This window comes from Excalfactoria chinensis, chromosome 5, assembly GCF_039878825.1.
Source record: "Excalfactoria chinensis isolate bCotChi1 chromosome 5, bCotChi1.hap2, whole genome shotgun sequence".
NCBI classification, from domain to species: domain Eukaryota; kingdom Metazoa; phylum Chordata; class Aves; order Galliformes; family Phasianidae; genus Excalfactoria; species Excalfactoria chinensis.
In genome coordinates this window covers 40,693,562-40,712,849 of record NC_092829.1, presented here as the reverse complement: position 1 = coordinate 40,712,849, position 19,288 = coordinate 40,693,562, and the positions used below count along the sequence as shown (strand labels likewise).

The following is a 19,288-nucleotide window of genomic DNA, read 5'->3' as shown; positions in this document are numbered from 1 at the left end:
CAAAACGTTGCCTTGCAAAACGATGATCAGCTTGACCCACTTCTGTGAAGGGTCAGACTTGCACTTGATCCTCAGGTGCCGATTATGTGTCTGGAGGGCTTTGTCTATATGAGAGGCTATATGTGAGAAACCTCTGCTGGGCTTTAAAAAACAAAAAATATAAATCACAGTATTGCCTTCTCCTGTGAGACAAGGAGAGGGCTGTTTCCTTGCAGCGCCTGTGCTCCAAGTTCTGTTTGTCCTCCCCAACTCCTTTCTGCTGCAGGGTCCCTCGAGGCTTCTGGCATTCTGCTGAAAACCTGAGGCCTCTCTCTGTGTCAGTGCTCCTGTTCAGCAGCTCTGTGCCAGTTCAGATGTTTTCTGGGTCGCTCTTTACCTCCTAGGGTGAGACGGGCAGCACCTGCAAATGTGGTAATCTTCTTTGTGCTGCACTCCACATTTACCTGCTGGTGGCTTTGCTGTGCCACGTTGCTCTTCTCTGTTGTGGGGGCCAAAGCTACTGTTCTTACATAGTAGGTTATGCTGCTGGCTTTTGGGTGAAACACAGTTCTCCCAAGCTATCTATGCATTTACAGGACCTGGAAGCCTCGTGTGGAGAGCAGAGCAGGCTCCAGCGAGCAGCTAAAGAGGACAGGCTGTAATTGAGTCAGTTCATGCTGCATGCCTCTGCCCTTTCAGGCCATAGAGCATCAGCTGTGGTCAGTGAGGGCTTCTTGCTCAACCAGTGAGCTGAGTTTAATCAGCTCCCTGAGATTCTGGGCATCCAGGTTATCTGTTTATGTAATGAGCTGTCTTCATGTTAGGTTAAATTTCCTTGGCCGTTGCTGTGTTGCTCGCCTTGCAGCAGCTGTTGGAGGAAAAAAAAGCACAGTTGAAGTGGTCTGAACTTGCTGACAGCTCTGAGGAAACGAGAACTGCATTTTGTGTTTCCTTTAGAAATTTTTCTGAGGGATGAGCTCAGCGTTTTGGTAGAAAAGAAGGCAGGAGCAATGGAACTGGCTGCCGTCAGGGAGCACCCAGCCAATAAAAGATGTTCACCTGCATCTGGAGGGCTACCCAGGGTGTAATGCAGGAAGTCATAGCAGAGTGATGCTGGTCCTTGTCGTTGTGTGTGATGAGCCAGGGAGAGCCAATGGAGCAGTCATCTGTCCCAGGCACCTTACTGAGCCTTGTTTGCAGGTTCATGATGAATATCACATCTCCTATGTTTCAGATTCCGTGTAAAGGCAATACAAACTGTTTGCTTTTTGAGTCAGCTTGTTTGATGGGGAGAGCTGTTCAGTGAGCAAAAAGGGAAACGTCTGGTGTAGAGCTAAGACATACAGCAAACAGTTCTGCACTTTCTTCATGAAAGGGAAAATCAAAGCGCCGGGTCACAGAATGTATCCCGTTCCCAGCTGGAACAGGTTGGCTTTTCCAGCTTCATTACAACTTAGGGCCGTGCTCATTCAGTCCTGCCGTGCTGGAGGGCTATACTCCTAAATCCTACGAGGGGTTTCGCTCCCGGGGAGCGCTTTGCCTTCTGCTGTGTAGTGCAAATTCGCTATCTCCACGTCTGACCTGCGAGCAGACAGTGGACACGGGCACACGCAGGGTGCGATGACAGAGTAGGAGAGGAAGGAGAGAAAAACCACGCCGCGCTCCCACAGCCGTCGTCGGGCGGCCCCTCCTGCCCCCGCCTCCTCCTCCGCCCCGCGCGGGGGGATTAGGGCCGGCTCTCCCCTCCATAAAGCGGCCGCCCGGCCGGCCCTGCCCATCCCGTCGCGGGGCACCATGCAAGCCGTGCCCAGGCGCGGCGGTTCTCTGGAGGGGGCGCCGTGCCCACGGGAGGCCGGCGGGCAGGTGAGCGGCGCGGGGCGGGCGGGCGTGCCGTGCTCCGCTGGGACTGAGGTCCGGGCGGGGCTGGGGGCGGCCGGTGCTTCTGGAGGGTATGGGGGAGAAGCAGATGCAAAGGCACAGGTTGGCGGTACCGCACGTGGAAGGAAAAAACAACCAACCAAACCAACCCAAAATGAATCGCTTGGCAAAGGTTTGGGTCTCTTGGCCGAGCAAAACTGCGGAGACCTTCAGTGAGGCTGAAAAATGCACCTGTAAGGTGATGCTGAGTTGCAGCCACCTGTAGGGTCATGTCTTCATCCTTCCCTGCTAGGAAAGTGTGAGGAGAGCGGTGAGAAAGCAGCCAGGTGTGTAAGGAGTAAGGGGAATGGCAGTCGGGGACAAATTCCTGTTTAAAAGGTGTTTTGGTCTTCAGCTTCCAGCTCTGCAATGTAATTTCCTTGAGGCAAATGTTTTTAGGTAATTTTAAATGTTGGATACCTACCGATACCAAGAACTGAGCAGCAGCACGTAACACTGAGTACTGTCCTATGGAGAGTAATGCTTCCCAGGGGGAGAAAGGGAAGAGATTGCTACAGGATTCAGGAGGAGCAGTTTTTGACCAGAAAACACTTAATGGCTTTCTGAACGAGGGCTTTGGAAGGCCCCTCTTGTTTGTGTGTTTTTGTTAAGGCAAGTCAGGTTGATGACAGGTCAGTTAATCCAGTGCAATAATGATTCCTCCCTGCCATACCCTCCTAAGGGCCGGAGTGTGATAGCACATGAAGGAAGAGTGTCAGGCACGATTAGAGCTGGGTTACTGACAGGGAATATAAAGTGAAACTGGAGGAATTGCTTTTGCGTTAGCATTTGCTCTGGTCCTGCACCGACATGGTTGTTGCATCAATGCAGATCTGTTAGCAGTCTGTTTTTGTATGGAAAGCCAAAGGTGAATACTGGTTTAGGGTTAAAGAGGTGCAAACGATGTGCATCTGGCATAGCAGGCATCTGAATTTCTCACCTGCAATTTGTTCAAACTCGTGTTAGAGGTCAATGGTAAAATTTAGTGTAAGAACGCTCTGTGGTGTTGTGTTTTATTTGTTTGCCTCTTAGAAATGTTATTTAATAGATGTTATCACCTGACCCTAAGCACAAGGTTAAACTGCTAAAATATAAAGTAAGAACACGAGTTTTCAGTGTGTGTGGTTTGTCCCAACTGTGCACCTTGTAATATTACCTGCAGCTATACCAGATCTCATGAGCTGAAGGTGGTGATCCTGAGTGTGGGATCAAACCACCCTGCTTTTTATTACCATATCGAATGATCAGCCCCATGGTTTATGCCTTCAAAGTCCACTGTGTATTTATAATAGAGACTTCATTGCTTCTACAGCAGCATCATTTAAGTGGGATTTGGTTTTAACAAAGAACAACGTCTGCACTTGGGAAAAGAGCCAATAACCTTTGTATGATGGTGGGGGCTGGTTTTCTTCTTTTCTGCTTGGAGTAGCCCTGCTCAGCACGTATTCCTTGCGATTCAGATCCCTGTTTGTTTACATTTAGCTAAGTAAGTCCAACTACATGATGATTGAAGATAATAAAGAGAACAAAGACCATGCACCTGAAAGGGGAAGAACTGCCATCATTTTTTCCTTGAAGAATGAAGTCGGAGGACTTGTAAAAGCTCTAAAACTCTTTCAGGTATGTCATAATTATATTTCTACAGCAGATCTACTTTTTGTTTATTATATTAAAGGTAGGCTTGACACACAGTGGAATTAATTCCATCTATTTATTAAGGATGTGATTCCTAACGTGCCTCCCACTTTGCACCCAAAATTATCCACAAAGGTTCACTCATGCCTCAGAAGTTGGATGCTGGCTTAATGTCTGTAAAACTCTTCTGCACTTGCTAAAAATTGGAACAGATTCCTCTTGTTCCTTCATGAATGAGGATTGGCACTCGTTGTTTCTGCTGCATAGAGGAAGAGGACATGAGGCACCGCTGATGGTGCACACCTGGGGTGCTGATGAGCTGCCTGCAGTGCTGCTGTCACTGCCTGGCTGGACTGAAGGTAACAGAGGTGGTACAGCTGTCCCACTGCACTCCTTTGACTGCTGGGCAGCTGTCCTGCAGGGAATGTGGTGGTGTCACTGTGCTGTCATCTGGCCCTGCCTGTCTGAGCCTGGGGGTTCCTGTGTGATCCCAGTGTAGGATGTATGATTAAATCATTTTTCATATAAAAGAAAAGTGAAGTTCATGTCTGGAAAATGGCTGCTTTTAAATCCCTTCCTTGTGAGATAATTACATGGCAATGTGATTGGCACTGGCGTGAATTTCCCCAGACCAAGGCACTGGGCAGCTTCCTATGGGAGAGATGAAAGAAAAAGGTCTGTGAAATTAAACCTTACTGTGTTTCTCTGCCTCTTCAATGAGCCGAAACCAAAAGAACTCAAAGTCTTTCATTTCCTTCTGAATAGGTGGCTTTTTAAAGATCAATTTCACCGCTACCTATAAGCAGGCTTGCTACCGGGAGAGCCAATTAACTAAAATAACTTCACGTAGATGGTGAATATGCAGCGTCAGCAGAATACTTTTGTTTTTGAAGAATGAAATTTAGGTTTTAGTCATTCCGTTTGAAAGCATTACCTCTTACAAAACAGGAGAAGCACGTGAACCTGGTGCACATCGAGTCACGGAAATCCAAGAGACGAAACTCAGAGTTTGAAATCTTCGTTGACTGTGACAGTAATAGGGAACAGCTGAATGAGATCTTCCAGCTCCTCAAATCTCACGTCAGCATCGTCTCTATGAACCCCACGGAGCATTTCAATGGGCAGGAAGGTGGTAAGTACAGAGAGCAGCGCTGGCAAAACTGTGCCAAGAGAAGACATGACTGCTCTTCTCAGTGTGTTAATTTGGAACGTTTTTACTTTGTCCCTGTGTGCACATGTACAGTGTTTATTATGGGTAGCTGTCAGGTTTATATTTCTGTGCCATCTCTGCATGGTTTGGTTGACGTGAGCAGGGCTACGTTGCCTGGTGTCCTCTAAAAGAGCTGGTTGTTTGGCCGTCTGCACTCCTTGCTCTTCTCAGCACAGTATAACTGTTATAAGCGGGGGTCCCCGCACCAGCAGAGACCAAATCAGGCCACTGTGTAGGCAAAGTCTGAATGAGGGCTGGGCTGGCGCACCATGACCTCAAAAGTGTCATACTGATGTACACCAGTTAAATTCAGGTACGAGACAGTGTGGGAGATGGGTTCTTCCATCTCCTAATGCAGCTCTTCACTTAAAGACTTTTTTAAAGCATTTTTTCCTAATATGTGGTTGCTTTTATCAGTGTGAGAGAGAAGGTGGCTTTTACTTTGGAGTTGCTTCAGATCCTTTTAGATGAATAAATATTCAGAACTCAGGGCAGCTCAAAGTGAGCTTCATATTTTTCTCAGCCAGTGTGCTTGGCACAGGCTAGTAGGCATGGGAAGGGGAGATCTGGTGTCTGCTGAATGAAAGTTTGTTATTCTAGCTGTAGGTAAGGAGAATCTCAATCCGAACACTTTCCCCATCCTTCTTAAGAAAACTGAGGAGCATTAGGAGAGGAAAAAAAAAATCCTTTGGTTCTCATCGTATATTAACAGCTGTGCCAAGAACTTGTTAAAAACTTTTTGGCTAAAAAACAAAACAGCACCAAAAACTGCCCCCCAAAAACTCAACCCCAACAAACCTCAGTGGTGGAATTAATTATGCATCTTTCTGAGGCTGCACAGCTGAAGTTGCCTCCTCCTTTTTTTCTTCCCTCACAAACCCCTCTGCAAAGCCTGATGTTTCTGGAGCGCATAAGCAGAGAGCAACATTTCTTGCCAGTAAAGAAGGATGGGAGGACTCTAACTTTCTCCAATCTGTCCAGGGACCACATGAAAATCAGTTCTCTGCTCCTTTACATGCTTTGTGCCCTAGAAGGCTGTGTTCAAGGAAGCCTTTACTCCATAACAGCTATTAGCTGCTGCTCTAACATTAATTCTTATAGCAGTCAGGGCCACTGAGAATGCATATTAACTGTTTCCTCCCCAAATCTTCTCATTTGGAGTATGCTGTGCAGTCTGTGGGCAAACTGGCAGTGACAGAGGAGGAAGTGTGAACTGTAGGCTGGTGCCAGATAGGCAGCAGGCTCCCTTGTCCTGTTCGTAACCCTTTAATTTATAGATTTTTCCTGTAACTGCCATAGCCAGACTTGAAAGTAGTGTTTCCTCCCTCAGCACGCTTGGTGTTATTAATAACTTTGTGGATTCCATGCGTTCCATAGACATGGAGAATATTCCCTGGTATCCAAAGAAGATCTCAGATTTGGATAAGTGTGCAAACCGAGTGCTGATGTACGGGTCCGATTTGGATGCTGACCACCCAGTAAGTATCATATCCCTTCTGTGCCCAAGGCTCAGTGAATAGTACATTGTGGAACTTGCTCTTAAAACATGCTGTGCTTCCTTCTCTCTCTCATTCCCCTCCACAGTGCCTCTGGGGGCTCTAAGAACCTTCTCTTGGGGGTTTCATGTCTTTTCCTAGTTCAGGCAAGGCTAGTACTGAATGTGGCTCCTATGCCTTTCTGTGAGGCTTGCTCATGTAGAGGATTGGGGCTGGGCCCTGAGTGGTCACAGAAGTACAGAAAATGCTGTTTTGTGACAGGCTTGGTTTTTCCCCCCTCTTCCTTACTACAAGAACTTGCACGGTACAGATGGACAATTTCTTTTGTAATTTAAAATAAGCAAGAAAGTGACCAAGTTTGTGTATATACTGATGTGACTAAAAGGAGCCTTTGTCCTCTGAGTATATACTGCATGCATAAAACCTCTGATGTTTGCTTTGAATTGGCGTATTTGCATATTTCACAGTTAATAAGCATTTCGAACTACAGCTATCAGGTTCCTCTCCTCTCTGTCTTATACAGCATACTTTTATACTTACCACTGAAGAATTTTCAAGTATCTTGCTTTAAATTAACTTATTTTTTACAGCTTGAAGAGCCATTTAACTTGCTTTTACTTTTCTCCTTGCTCTCCCCAGGGTTTCAAAGACAATGTCTATCGTAAGAGGCGAAAGTATTTTGCAGACCTGGCTATGAACTACAAGCAGTAAGTTCAACTTCCTTCAGAAAAAGCCATCTGGGTGCTTTGAAATAGCAACAGAGTGGACTGGTTCACATTCCCTGGGCTCAGGTCTCACTGGGATATACTTGTCTCAGGAATCAGAGCTAGAAGAACAAAGTGAAGGGAGATTTAATGCAAGACTTACAGGTCGATCTAGGTAATGCAAGATTAAAAGGTAGATCTAGGCCACCTTACAGCTTCCTGGGTCTCTGGTCAGTCTGAGGATCAGCTCACGGCTGCATAGATGTTGTGGCATCTGTGACAGCACTGATCCTTAAGCAGGCAGCAAGGGCAGCATGGGCTTCCTGCAGTGGGGTGTGTTCAGGCAATGGGTTCTCTCCCCCCTTCTCTGGAAATGGGTGCAGCAAAGCAAGGGGGTGGGCAGCACATCTACACAGCTGTCTGTCCAGGACATGCATACTCTGCCAGGGTTGATCTCTTTTGCAAAGGAAAGGGAGGGGAGGAAAAGTCACTAGACAGCCCATAGACCACTGAGAATAAATTCTCTGGACAAGCGTTAATACTCGAGTTTTATTTCCTGGTTTAAAATAGAGCATGTGATGCGTAGATAAGAATTCTATGAAATGGAATTCAAAGAGCTTCTGTCTTTAGAGATTCTGCTTGGGGGAGGGAGCTCTTAAAGCTCATAAAACTCATAGCTCAGTGCTAAAGTTTTTTTTTGTTTTTTTTTCCTGAACATGTTTTTTGCATTGCTGTTGCCTGTGTGAATATTGATACCAAATTCTTCAACTGGGAACGACCTAGAAGTGGCAGATATGTAGAGCTCCATGGCACTCTGTGTTCGTGCAGCTGGCCACCACAGCATGTGGGCAGTTACTGCGGATGCGTTGTTAACAGAGCTTTCCTTGGGAAAGCAGCAGTTACCTGGCTGGCAGTGAAAGCAATGTATGACGCTCCAGTTGCTTTCAGCAGCCTTTAAATCAGAGCCTTGCTCTAGTCCACTTTCATCAAGATCCTAAGGGCTGATTAGCAGAGATAGACTACAGTCAATATGTTTGGACAGACCCTTGTCTCCTCTGCATAGAAGCATGGTTTTTACCTAACATGCATGTTTAGTTGCTTCCACTTATTGTGCTGCTAATTTAGGGGTTTATCTTTTCCTAAAATAAATTAAAGAAGATAATGGAAAATTATTGTACAGACAGAGAGATATTAAAGGGAAGAAGATGTGTTCCCAGCTCCCGAAACAGAAGGTTTTGCAGTTGCTGTTTGTAAACACTTAGGAAACTATTTACATGATTGAAGCTTTCAGGCCCCCTGTGAGATCACTGCAAGGATTGCTATCTGTTGATTTAGGTGGAAGAGTGAGCAAGCCTAAAAGTTCTCCAGGGCATAGACCAGATCTCACCCGTGTACTTGTCAGTGTAATGAAGTCTTAAGCTTGACCAGGTGTCCCAGCCATATGAATGTTAAACAATAATAGTAAGTAAATGAGTCATCCTTATAAGCCATTTACAAAGGAATGTCCCTTTGTCCTCATCTCCTTGTAGTGGTGACCCAATTCCCAAGATTGAATTCACAGAGGAGGAGATCAAGACTTGGGGGACTGTATACCGAGAGCTTAACAAGCTTTACCCAACTCATGCCTGCAGAGAGTACCTTAAAAACTTGCCCTTGCTCACCAAATACTGTGGGTACAGGGAAGACAACATCCCCCAGCTGGAAGATGTGTCCCGCTTCCTGAAAGGTAGGGTATTAGTGTTTTCTTTCACATGAAAGAAGAACTGAAGTCCATTGCAAATAAAACAAAACAAAACAAAAGATTCTTGGTTTTGGCTGGGAAAATTAAAAGCAAAATGTTTCCTTCTATTAATTCTGGTCATTTAAGAGGCCTTTTGGCTATCCGGATTTCAACGTATTATGTCCTGAATATATGCAGTGATGGTTTGGGGGGCCATGCTAACTCTGAAGAGACTTAGGACTGGTTCAAGTGATACCTAACTGTATTCTGTTGGTTGTAGGCATGAAATCTTAAGAAACCCACCTACGCAGAGGTAGGGACACTTCTACTGAATGTTGGCCGTTCTCAAGATTAGGCCTAAATTTTCTAGTCATGCCTAATTTTTTTCATGTGCTCTTAAGCCAAAGTAGTGTTGTGGTACTTACCCCATTTGTAGCAGAGATGGGAACATTATGGACTTCTACTTTAAACTAACGTATATTTTTTTTCCACTCCTTTTTTAGAGCGCACAGGTTTCACCATTCGCCCAGTTGCTGGGTATCTGTCACCCAGAGACTTCTTGGCAGGATTAGCATTCAGAGTTTTCCACTGCACTCAGTATGTTAGACACAGCTCGGACCCTCTCTACACACCAGAGCCGTGAGTAGAATGAGACTCATGTTTCCGAGTATTACTGCTGGAGCCAAGCTACTTAAAATCTGTTCATGAAGACCAGCAAGAAAACTTATTTTCAAAGGTGCTGAAGACTTCAGTCTTCACACTGAATGTGGTGATGTTTTACCATGCTCAAGTGCCACCTTCATAAGCACGGGATTTTCAAAAGTAGAGCATGTTGTTGGAGGACTCTTGCAGTTGTCATTGTGGGCAGAGTTTAAAGTTCAGTTGGCTTATAAACATGGAGCTGTGTTCTTAATATTAGATACCTTCATTTGAAAACCAAAGCAACTGTACTTTTGTAGAAGCGTGTTTTCAGCTAACCCTGATTTGATACTTCTTTGTATTTTGGATATTGTTTAGATAATGAACACAAGACATTGTTTAGTGGTGCTACTTTTTCTCTCCATCACAAAGAAAGATGAGATTTCTTTTTTCTTCCCTCTCTTTTCCAGCGATACCTGCCATGAGCTCCTAGGCCATGTCCCTCTTTTGGCTGAACCCAGTTTTGCTCAGTTCTCCCAGGAAATTGGTCTTGCATCACTTGGGGCATCAGATGAGGCTGTCCAAAAACTGGCAACAGTGAGTGTTTTAGTGCCCAGTGATCCCACTTAAAGCTTAGTGCTTCATTCAGCTGATCCCATTCTAATTAATTTCAACATTAACTGCACCAGCTGCTAGACCTGTTTCACTGACTCTTAGCTTTAAAGCATATAACAAGTTTGCATGCTGGGAAAAAATACATTTTAAGAAAGATGTGACAGGTATTTGTCTTACTTCACTTAGGTCAAGTAAGTATGCAACTTCTAGGGGTAGATCACTTCTTCCAGCTTGAAATTCTGTAGTCTGTTTCCTCCAGAAAATATCTTTCTACTTCTGAGAATACAGATTACATGTAAAAACGTTGAACTATTACTTCAACAATATTCAACACTGAACTATAACTACAGTTATGAAAGAGCTGCCAGTCGTAGCTAGTGGTAAAACTTCTGCTACCTTTAGTGAGAGCAGAAGTAAACCATCTAAGAAAATACCATTCCTTGCCACATACCTGCAGGAATCCTGAAAATCAGGAAACTAAACATCTTTCATTTTTAGACCACTAAGGAACAACCTGTGTTGGATTGATGTTTTCACTTGTTGAGGTCCTGTCTATCCAGTGTTTCTTTTTAGCTGAATCTCTCATGTCATTACAGTGCTTCTCAAAACAGAATAAATTTCCACGTTTCTACTGGCTTCTGCCCCAGCTGGGTGAGCTATGTGATCTGATTTTCTTATTAGAAACACATAATCCTGTGGTTCTTCACACTTCTATTTAGGTTCCCTTCTCTTTAGATATCTGAGAATGATAATGAAGTAATGGCTTGCAACATCTTGGTACTACCTGCAAGTAGAAATGCCCCCATCTAGTTCAGTACAAAACCTTTGCTGAAGGCTGATTTATTGTACTCCCTTCTCTGTTTCAGTGCTACTTTTTCACAGTAGAGTTTGGCCTGTGCAAGCAGGAGGGACAGCTAAGAGTTTACGGGGCTGGTTTGCTCTCTTCTATTAGTGAGCTCAAGGTAAGAATACCCACTGCTTATTTCCCACTTTTCTTTGCTCACACTTGATTATTTTTGTCACTGTTCTGCCATGTTTATTTATAAGGTATAATTCTAGAAGTATTTATTCTGAAAACACCTACTTAAGGATGACTTCTGGGTGAGTTCACTGGGGTTAGTCACGGGGCAGCGTTCTTTTGGGTATGTGCTGAGCAGCTCCTGTGTCCGCAGGAAGCATTAGATGATTGATGTATCTTAACGTTCAGTTCCAAGCAACCTATTTTCAGAAAAAGACTCTACTGTTCTAACCAGATTCTGAAAACATTGTTCTTATTTAAAAGCAGCTTTGACCCATATTGGCAGAACACAATCCTTCAGAGATACTCAGTTTTGTTATGCTTAAACCATTGTTCAGCTGCAGACATGTTTTAAGAAGCAATGCACTAACTATGATCTCACCTCATCTTTTTTTTTTATTCACTGTTTAATCCATCTCATCTTCCTCATGGATTCTTTTGGTGGCGATATTCCTCTGGCACGTGGTAACACATGATGTTACTTAGCACTCGCTCTCTGGCAGTGCCAAAGTCAAGCCTTTCGATCCTAAGGTCACCTGCAAGCAAGAATGCCTCATTACAACTTTCCAGGAGGTTTACTTTGTTTCTGAAAGTTTTGAAGAAGCAAAGGAAAAGATGAGGTACATTTTTGTTTTTTTCATTCCCTGTTTTATAGATGCATTCTTGACTTCCCGTGTTTCTCAGAGGCAGCACCAGATCCTTTCATTCTTATCATAATTTCATAATAACCTTTCATGAGGCTGGAAAGCTAAGTTTAATATTTACTTGGTCTCCCATGTACTGGATGGGAGAGATGATGAACTTTGTAGTAATTATAATGATCATTAAGAAAGTAAGCGGTTTAGAAAAGTCATTACTGATACTGACTGTACACGGAGGATACGTTTGTCTTCTGGTTAAACTTCCTCTCTTTTTCTCTTTAATAGAGAGTTTGCAAAAACCATCAAACGTCCATTTGGTGTGAAGTACAATCCATATACTCAAAGTGTGCAGATCCTGAAAGACACCAAGAGCATTGCCAGCGTGGTGAACGAGCTACGTCATGAGCTGGACATTGTCAGCGATGCCCTCAGCAAGATGGGCAAGCAGCTGGAAGTTTAACATTCCCATCATCTGTGTTGTGTGCTCAGCAGCTCTTTTCTTTTCCCCACTTGTCTCTTTCTAGGCACGTAACGTCTTGCATGCAGAACTTTCCTTTACTAATGGAAGAGTGGATAGCCCGTAAAGATAATCACTTTAACTCACTTTAACTTATTTTTCTGTTTAAAGTCCCTTACAGAATGTATTTCCTTCACCTCCATTCCCTGAGGATAAACAAGTCCAGGAGTTGCCTTGGAGAAGTAAGCAGAGGAACAGAGAAATCACTAGGCTGGAGCAAAACTGTGGTCTGTGGATGAGGGCTAGGATCAGATGCTTCAGAGAGCAGCTTACGAGGCAATTGTAGAATAATTTGGCACAGGGAAATGTCTTTCTGATGCTAGTAGTCTGTGCTGCTAATTTCACAAGAGTGCAGACTTCTTAACATAGAAGATACAGTACTATAGTAATCGGTACTTCTAAGTCTGTGCTATTATAAAAATATTTAATGTTTAAGCATTCAGATTTAGAACTGGAATGATTACACCCCCGGGTACCAGGACACAAATATCTGGAAGTTCTTCATGACAAGATGGAGGGGTCATATCTCCCTTTCATAGGGATCGTTCTTGCTCCCAGAGAATTGCAACTGTACTGACTGTCGTGTTTCCAGTAAAAGGCAGAGGTACACAGCTGTTATCTGAAAGCCTAACCCATTCCTTCAAGAGACTTTCTGTCACCACAAAGAGGGGCTTTTGTTGCTGTCCATAGTATTAAAGATGAGGGAAGACCCGAAGGAAATATCATATGCTTTTTTCCTCGCTGAATAAATTTAGCCAGGATTATAGCAAGCCATCAGGTACTGACTGAGCACAAAACCTAAAACCATTTCAAAATTACAGTCCTGTATCCGAAGCAGTTTCACAGGACCAAGAAAAGCCCAGTGCTAAAGTAACACCAAAAGTTAAAATAAGAGCCAAAGTTTGTAGTCTCATAAACATCCCACTGCTTGCACAGCCCCTTTATTGACCTTGCAGACTGCATGAAGATAAATCTATCTTCTTCCTTGCTAGGCCTGAACACCTGTATTCCCCATCAAGCAAATAAATGAAAAGTAGAACTATCTGATAGAAATCTCCAACCCTGGGGGCATTCAAGGCCATGTTGGGTGGGGTCCTGGGCGTTCTGATCTGCTGGGTGGTGACTCTGCATCCAGTCATGGATTAGAACTATGTGGGCTCTAAGGTACCTTCCAACTCATGCCATTCTGTGACTGTGATCTTGTGGCTACAAATACAAATATCCCGTAGCTGAAAGTATATCTTATTCTGAAGAGCTCTTAACAAATGTCGGGAAGCAGTACCTTGCTGAATTGTCTGTGGAGCATAGCAGCAAACTGGCCTGATTTCAGGGCTGCTTATTTCCAAGCATCCCTTGTAGCTGTATGGAGCTATGCTGTCTGCCGTTGTTGCCAATTCTGGCTATGAAGTTAATTTATGTGTGTAGAGGGTGTAATAAATGGAAGATTTCTGAAGCGTAGGGTATATTTAATAGCACCCTGGTTCTCCGTACGTGGTTCTTACCAGGAAATCCAGTTTCAAAGGTGCATTTTTACACTATTAACCACACGTACCTTCTGTTTTGCACGTCCACCCCTTCTGGCTAGGTAGAGCATTCATAATTTGCATGTTTTAAACTGTCGTGAAGGCTTTCAGTGTCAATTAAGTAAACCTGTACGGTCCTGCTGGTAATTGGTAGAAGCAGGTAAACCTTTCCTTCATCACTGCAGCAATAAACACAGATCGCTCTGACTGAGCTTGTGTGTTTTATACTGCCATGCGGGCTTTTGGCTCCCGTGGCTTCATTCCCTTGCAAACTGCACGTGTTTCCGCGAGAAGCGATTTGTTTTCTCCCTTCTAAAGGTTCCGTCGTCTTTCCGCGGGTGTTTGTGTTTGGCCGGCCGTGCATTCTGGGTGCGGGCAGGTTGCTTTGCGAGCAGCACGCGGCCAGCACGGCACCGAGCCGCTCCAGGTGCAGCAGCCCAACTCCGGGCACTGCCGCTCCGACCGCCTCCAGGCGGGGGATCGCGCTGTAGCAGGGCCCCACCCCGGCCCGCCTCTTCCTCCTCGGCCGCGGCGGGTCTTGAAGAGCGCGAGCCCCATGGAGGCGGCGCTGTGCGCGTGGGTAGGTGGGCGCGAGGGCTGCGCGGGGACATCGGCCCGCCTTGCGGCCGCGAGATGGCGGCGGGAGGAGGGCGGGGGTGCGCTCCGTGAGGCTCCTCCGTGCGACTCATCCGGCTGCGCTGCGTTCTGCTGGCCGGCCCGGCCCTTGGCACGAACGGCGGGAGGACGGGCTCCAGAGCCAGCCGTGAGCGGTGGGAAACGTAAGCGACGGGCTGTGACAGGCGGTGCCCGGGTAGCTCGCCGCCCTCTTGTTTGCTGCTTCGGAGGGGGGAGCGGAGCGACGCCTGAGTAGAGCGGCGTGTTGCGCTGCGGGCAGCTGCTGCTGTTCGGCGCCTCGTCCTGAAGGCGTGCAGAGTTTGCACGTGTCGGACCTCGTGAAGAGCGTTAGGAAACTGCCACGCGAGCCCGTGCTCCTGCCTGAGCTCGGAGCTGCCGAGCAAGTCCTTTGAGGAGCTCGAGGCAGCAGGCGAGGTGGGCTGGCTCCCACGTGGCGGCCTCCAGCTGCGGCAGTGCGGGGTGCTGCTTGGCCTGTGGGCATCTTGCAGACCGTAAAGTGGCTGAGAAGCTCCCTGGTGCGTTACTGCCGTGCCGCGTGTGTAAAAGCAGGCAGGTATGTTCTTGTTTTGCCCACTGGTACCCACAAGGTCGAAGAATCAATGATGGATAAGTGCTTCTGCTTTGTTGCTTTAGGTTCCAGAACGACACAGCTTGTCATTCTCACCTTATTTTGGAGTGTTCTGGAAAGCATTGGCACGAGTAACACCGTTAGTATTAAACAGGTGGCTCTCGTTGTTGGTAACGAGGCATTCAGCCTTGCCAGGTGTTAGCCTGTATTTAGTATTAACCAGCACATTCCTGTGTGGAATGAGGATGCTGGGGGTGCATGTTTGGCCTTAGTGGCAGCAGATCTGGGATGGCCCTGCTCTGTAGCTCTGGGCGCCATGTAACAGCTGTAAGAGTGAAGGCTGTCCTTTGGGGGGGGTTTGGGAGCAGGTAGTGTCAGGTTAACCCGTGCCACGTCCCTGGTGAACCTGCTGGCTTGTAGGAGGAGAGCTATGCACATCTCGTTTACTTTAACGTGTTATTTGTGTGCATTTGAAGGGTGCAAACAGCTACGGGCAGCTTGGCCTTGGTCATAAAGAGGATGTGCTGGTACCTCAGTCACTGAAAGATGTTTCCTGCAAACGTCAAGACATCAAGAGCATCACTGGAGGAGGGGGACATTCTGCCCTTATCACTGGTAAAAACATTGCTCTTGCAAGGGGCGTGTGACTTGAACAGCTGCACGTCTTTCCTTTCTGGTGCGGTGCTGCCACCTACGTGTAGCTTCTGTGGCTGAGCAAGTATCGATTCTTAGTTGTAAAGCATGTTCCCCCTGTCCCTCTCAACCTGATATTTTGGAGAAATTCCTTTGTTTGCTCATCTTCTGTGTCTGTTTAATTACCTTGTGAGGATGATTTCTAAACCCACATGACATAATAGCTTTTAATACAGAACTGTTGCTTGTCCTCTGTTGGGGACGAGGAGGGAAGAAGTCAAATGGAATGTTATTCAATCTGGAGAAGTTTTAAGACCAGGAGCAGAAAATAGCATCTTGTCTTCAGAAGGTTCTGCTATATGCCATAGTTAATTATGGGTATAAAGGGATATGGGCAGGTGTGAATGGTGTGAAATTCTTCTGAAAACAGGTTCTTGTTTTGCTATATGAGCTGTATTCATTGGCTCTTGACAGCAGTGCTTTCTCAAACATGTTTCTGGTGCATCAGAAATAGCTGCCTCTGTGCAGTTCAGTTTGTTAAGTGACACGTAACCACTGTCTTGTGGCAGACTCTCATTGCATATGTGCTTCTTTGTGAACTGAGCGTGCTTTTATTTGTTTTTTAATTGTTCCAGGTGTTGGGGAGCTTTTTGTATGTGGCTGTAACAAAGAGGGGCAGCTGGGATTGAATCACACAGAAGACGTGCTGTGTTTTACCCTGTGCACTGCCCTGTCTGACTTCTGTGTGCAAGAAGTGGCCTGTGGTTGGGATTTTACAATCATACTAGGAGGTAAGTCTGTCTTTGCAGGAGTTGGGGGAATAAGGGGATGTGGAGAACACGCTGAGAGTTCTCATTGCTGTTGTGCTCAGGTTTTAAGCTGCTTGAAAGCTATTCCATGCGAGTTTCAGACCTTAATTGAACATTACGTGTAAAATCAGAAGGCTGTGGCTTTGGAGACCTGAGAAGGGGAGATGTTAGGCCTTAATTTTTCCGGTTATTTCACTATGTTTTTGCCTAGTGTAATTTTACAATACTTGGCTTTTGCTTAGAGATGCACTGACAACTCTCTAATGCTTTCATTTGCAGGAGCTGGCCTTGTTCTGTCCTGTGGGTCAAATGCTTTTGGGCAATTAGGAGTTCCTCAAATTTCAGGTCCGTGCTTGATTCCACAAAAGATCGAGGTAAAGTTCTAGAAGGAACTGCTCTATAGCTCTGTGCGTTATGTTGCTTACAGCAGTGACAAGGGTCTGGTGATCTCAGTGAGCTTTTAAGCTTGGCTCTTCAGCTGTTTTAAAGGAGTCCATCTGATGAAGTAAATGTACAGAGTAGACAACCAGTGATGGTCCTTGACCCAGAAAGGAGATGCACCACTATGGGTAGGGAGCTCTGAATGCAGCCTCAGACTGTTTGCTTTCAGATGCTTTAAGTAGAGAGAACTGAGACTTCCATACTGAAAAAAGCTTTTTTAGTGTTGGCTGTAAGCCTAACAGTGTAATTTCTCATGGGAATTCTAATTAATCCCTAATTTACGCTGTAGCTTCTTATTTGAAGAAAGCTTTTACAACCTGATAAACTCTCCCATGTAGTGCAAGAGATAACGTGAGAGCAGAAAGGACTCTCAGGCAGGAATTGTAGCCTCGTGGTCTGTGCCAGCCACCGCTCTGTTGTGGTTTTTGGTTTTTGTGGCAGTCTGGGTGATGTAGGGAAGGAGGGGCAGTTAGCGGCCCTCTAGCAAATAGGGGTTACCTCAGCTGATGCTCCTAGGAAGCATTAAGGGTAAGGAACGTCATTCCAGTGTGGTGCCTTGAAAACAATGGCAGTGACAGCGAGGACCATTCATTCACCCGAAATGTTTTCTCTTTTGCTTTGTGTCCTGTTCAATGCTTGGATGGAAGTGAAGCGTGGCTGACACAAATTAGTAGGAATGTCTTCTAAAAATAAACAACAATATGTTGGTATGCATTATAACATGCAGGGAACTGGGAGCTGTTTTCACTGTGCCCCACAAATGTGTTCAGCATATTCTGCTTTTAGAGGCCAAAATATGAAAAGCATTTTCTCTTTTATTTTTTCTCTGTTTGAGCAGTCCCTCAAAGAGAAAGTAGTGGCTATTGCTGCAGGACTGAGACATGCCCTTGCTGCTACAGGTAAATATGTTATCTTTGTTTTCTCATTTCTGGAACAAATGAAGAGTACTTTTAATGCCTGGTGTTTTAATGGCTTAGTTGGGGAACAAAAAAAATAAGGATGAATTTCTGCTTCTATTTTACTTGTGCAATGAGACTGTACTTGTTGCCTAGAAGGATAACCCTGGTAAAGTCTGGTTTTGGCACAAAGAGCATGCAAAGCACAATTCAAAACAGTGAATGTGCCTGTAAAACTAATTAATTTTTCACTTAAGTGATTTTATTGGTGGTTATTGTGTTTTAATCTCTGTGTGTTCACTCTGGGAAGAGACTGGTTTGGTGTTTCAGTGGGGAACTGGCATGGCATCTCGGGCAAAGCGTGCGCACCAGGGGACAACTCTCCCTTTGTTCTGGACTGCAAAGGAACCCTGTGAAATAAAAGGTAATCCTGGAGTCTGACTTCTTTGTCAAGGTGATAGAGCTGAAATATGTTTGGCAGTGATACGTAATGTTTCTGTTTATGAAGCTGCTTGGTATCATACATACGGAGCATCTGAAAGAGAATGGGTGTACAAGTTCATAATCCAAAGGGAAAAATGATACTGAGTCTTTTAGCATCTGTGACCCAGAAGCAGAGGTTTTCATTATAGAATTCACTGTTATCAAACAATCATACCTTGGTATAACTGTTTCATGTCTGTGCACAAAATGACATCTTCTGTACAATTTTATGAGACTAAATTTTCCCTAGGCCTGGAAGATGTGAAGGTGAAGAGAGTTGCTGCAGGCTCCTACCACTGTGTGTCTCTTACAGGTAGGCTTTAGGGTGCAGGCATAGAAGTCCTTGTGTCAGCTTACAAGGGGGTTGTGTGCTTTGGAAGTGACTGTCAGCTTTGGCTTGACTGGTCAGTGTGTTGTGGCATAGTGCCGGTTAGCTGTTCTGTAGTGATTTTGGACCCTGGGAACTTCCATCTTAATAAAATCTGGTTTCACTTGTTAAATTCTCAGAGTTCTATGTATTTTATTAATGGGGTCAGCTATGATACAGCCCTTAGAAATAAGCGAGGGTCTGGGCTCTTAGTTGTTAGAAACTCTGTAGGGATTTGTGAAAGCACTTGTTTGCATAGATCTCTACAACAGTGGTACTGCATAGGTGGGCCCTGGCCTGAGTGCAACCCTTTGCCAATGGGAAGGACTGTTAGGGGGCTATGTTGTGAAAGGCTGCTGTGGCTGTCCTCCTGCAGCTCAGAAGGTCAGATGGGCTGTACGTGGGCACGAGGTCTTTGTTGGCTCTGCAGTAACAGCGCACACATACATCTGTGTGATGTGGTGTATGAGCTCCAAGCATAATAAAAGCAATGGGGAAATGGCTTTGTCTCTTAGGCACTTGCATAACTTGGGCCATTTGTGCTTTAGGCAGTGCTCCTGTACTGGGTGTTACGTATCTGGTAGTGCAAAGTGTAAGAGAAGTTATTTGTTTTTATTTTTACTTTTATTTCTTGGCAGACCAAGAAATGGGGAAAGAGAATAGCTTTTCATCTGTAAACTTACGGTTCTGGAATGTGGGAAGTATATTGAACCATATGAAAACAAATCTTTACCAAACTTCGGAAGGAGTTCTTAGCAAACATGCAGCCATCTGGTACCTCTGCCATCATCAAATGGAGTGCTGCAGAGCTCGCTTATGCAGAGAGACAGAGTTGTATGGG

At 45.2% G+C, this 19,288-nt stretch overlaps 2 protein-coding genes across 2 annotated transcripts in view; both read left to right on the top strand.

Moving 5' to 3' along the window:
* Positions 1–1,716: 1,716 nt before the first annotated feature.
* On the top strand, positions 1,717–13,820 carry TPH1 (tryptophan hydroxylase 1). The gene is made up of 11 exons (XM_072337964.1): positions 1,717–1,842; positions 3,379–3,516; positions 4,480–4,663; positions 6,119–6,219; positions 6,877–6,944; positions 8,471–8,667; positions 9,165–9,300; positions 9,771–9,897; positions 10,782–10,877; positions 11,420–11,553; positions 11,860–13,820. Exons 1-11 carry the CDS (start codon positions 1,774–1,776, stop codon positions 12,032–12,034), a joined length of 1,425 nt encoding a protein of 474 aa, XP_072194065.1. The 5' UTR covers positions 1,717–1,773; the 3' UTR covers positions 12,035–13,820.
* A 241-nt stretch (positions 13,821–14,061) lies between these two features.
* The window catches only part of SERGEF (secretion regulating guanine nucleotide exchange factor), a 126,085-nt gene continuing 120,858 nt past the window's right edge, over positions 14,062–19,288 (top strand). The window contains exons 1-7 of the mRNA XM_072337201.1: positions 14,062–14,194; positions 15,295–15,433; positions 16,087–16,242; positions 16,540–16,634; positions 17,540–17,600; positions 17,908–18,021; positions 18,331–18,393. Of these exons, the coding sequence (XP_072193302.1) occupies positions 14,171–14,194; positions 15,295–15,433; positions 16,087–16,242; positions 16,540–16,634; positions 17,540–17,600; positions 17,908–18,021; positions 18,331–18,393 (652 nt within the window). The 5' untranslated portion in view covers positions 14,062–14,170. The remainder of the gene's footprint in view (positions 14,195–15,294; positions 15,434–16,086; positions 16,243–16,539; positions 16,635–17,539; positions 17,601–17,907; positions 18,022–18,330; positions 18,394–19,288) is intronic.

What these genes read in the sequence shown, in the direction of transcription:
- TPH1 (XM_072337964.1), top strand. Translation starts at nt 1,774, where the DNA reads ATGCAAGCCGTGCCCAGGCGCGGCGGTTCTCTGGAGGGGGCGCCGTGC. An exon ending in TGTGTCCCGCTTCCTGAAAG is followed by an intron (nt 8,668 to 9,164) that starts GTAGGGTATTAG and finishes CTCCTTTTTTAG; the next exon opens with AGCGCACAGGTTTCACCATT. An exon ending in CCTCTCTACACACCAGAGCC is followed by an intron (nt 9,301 to 9,770) that starts GTGAGTAGAATG and finishes TCTCTTTTCCAG; the next exon opens with CGATACCTGCCATGAGCTCC.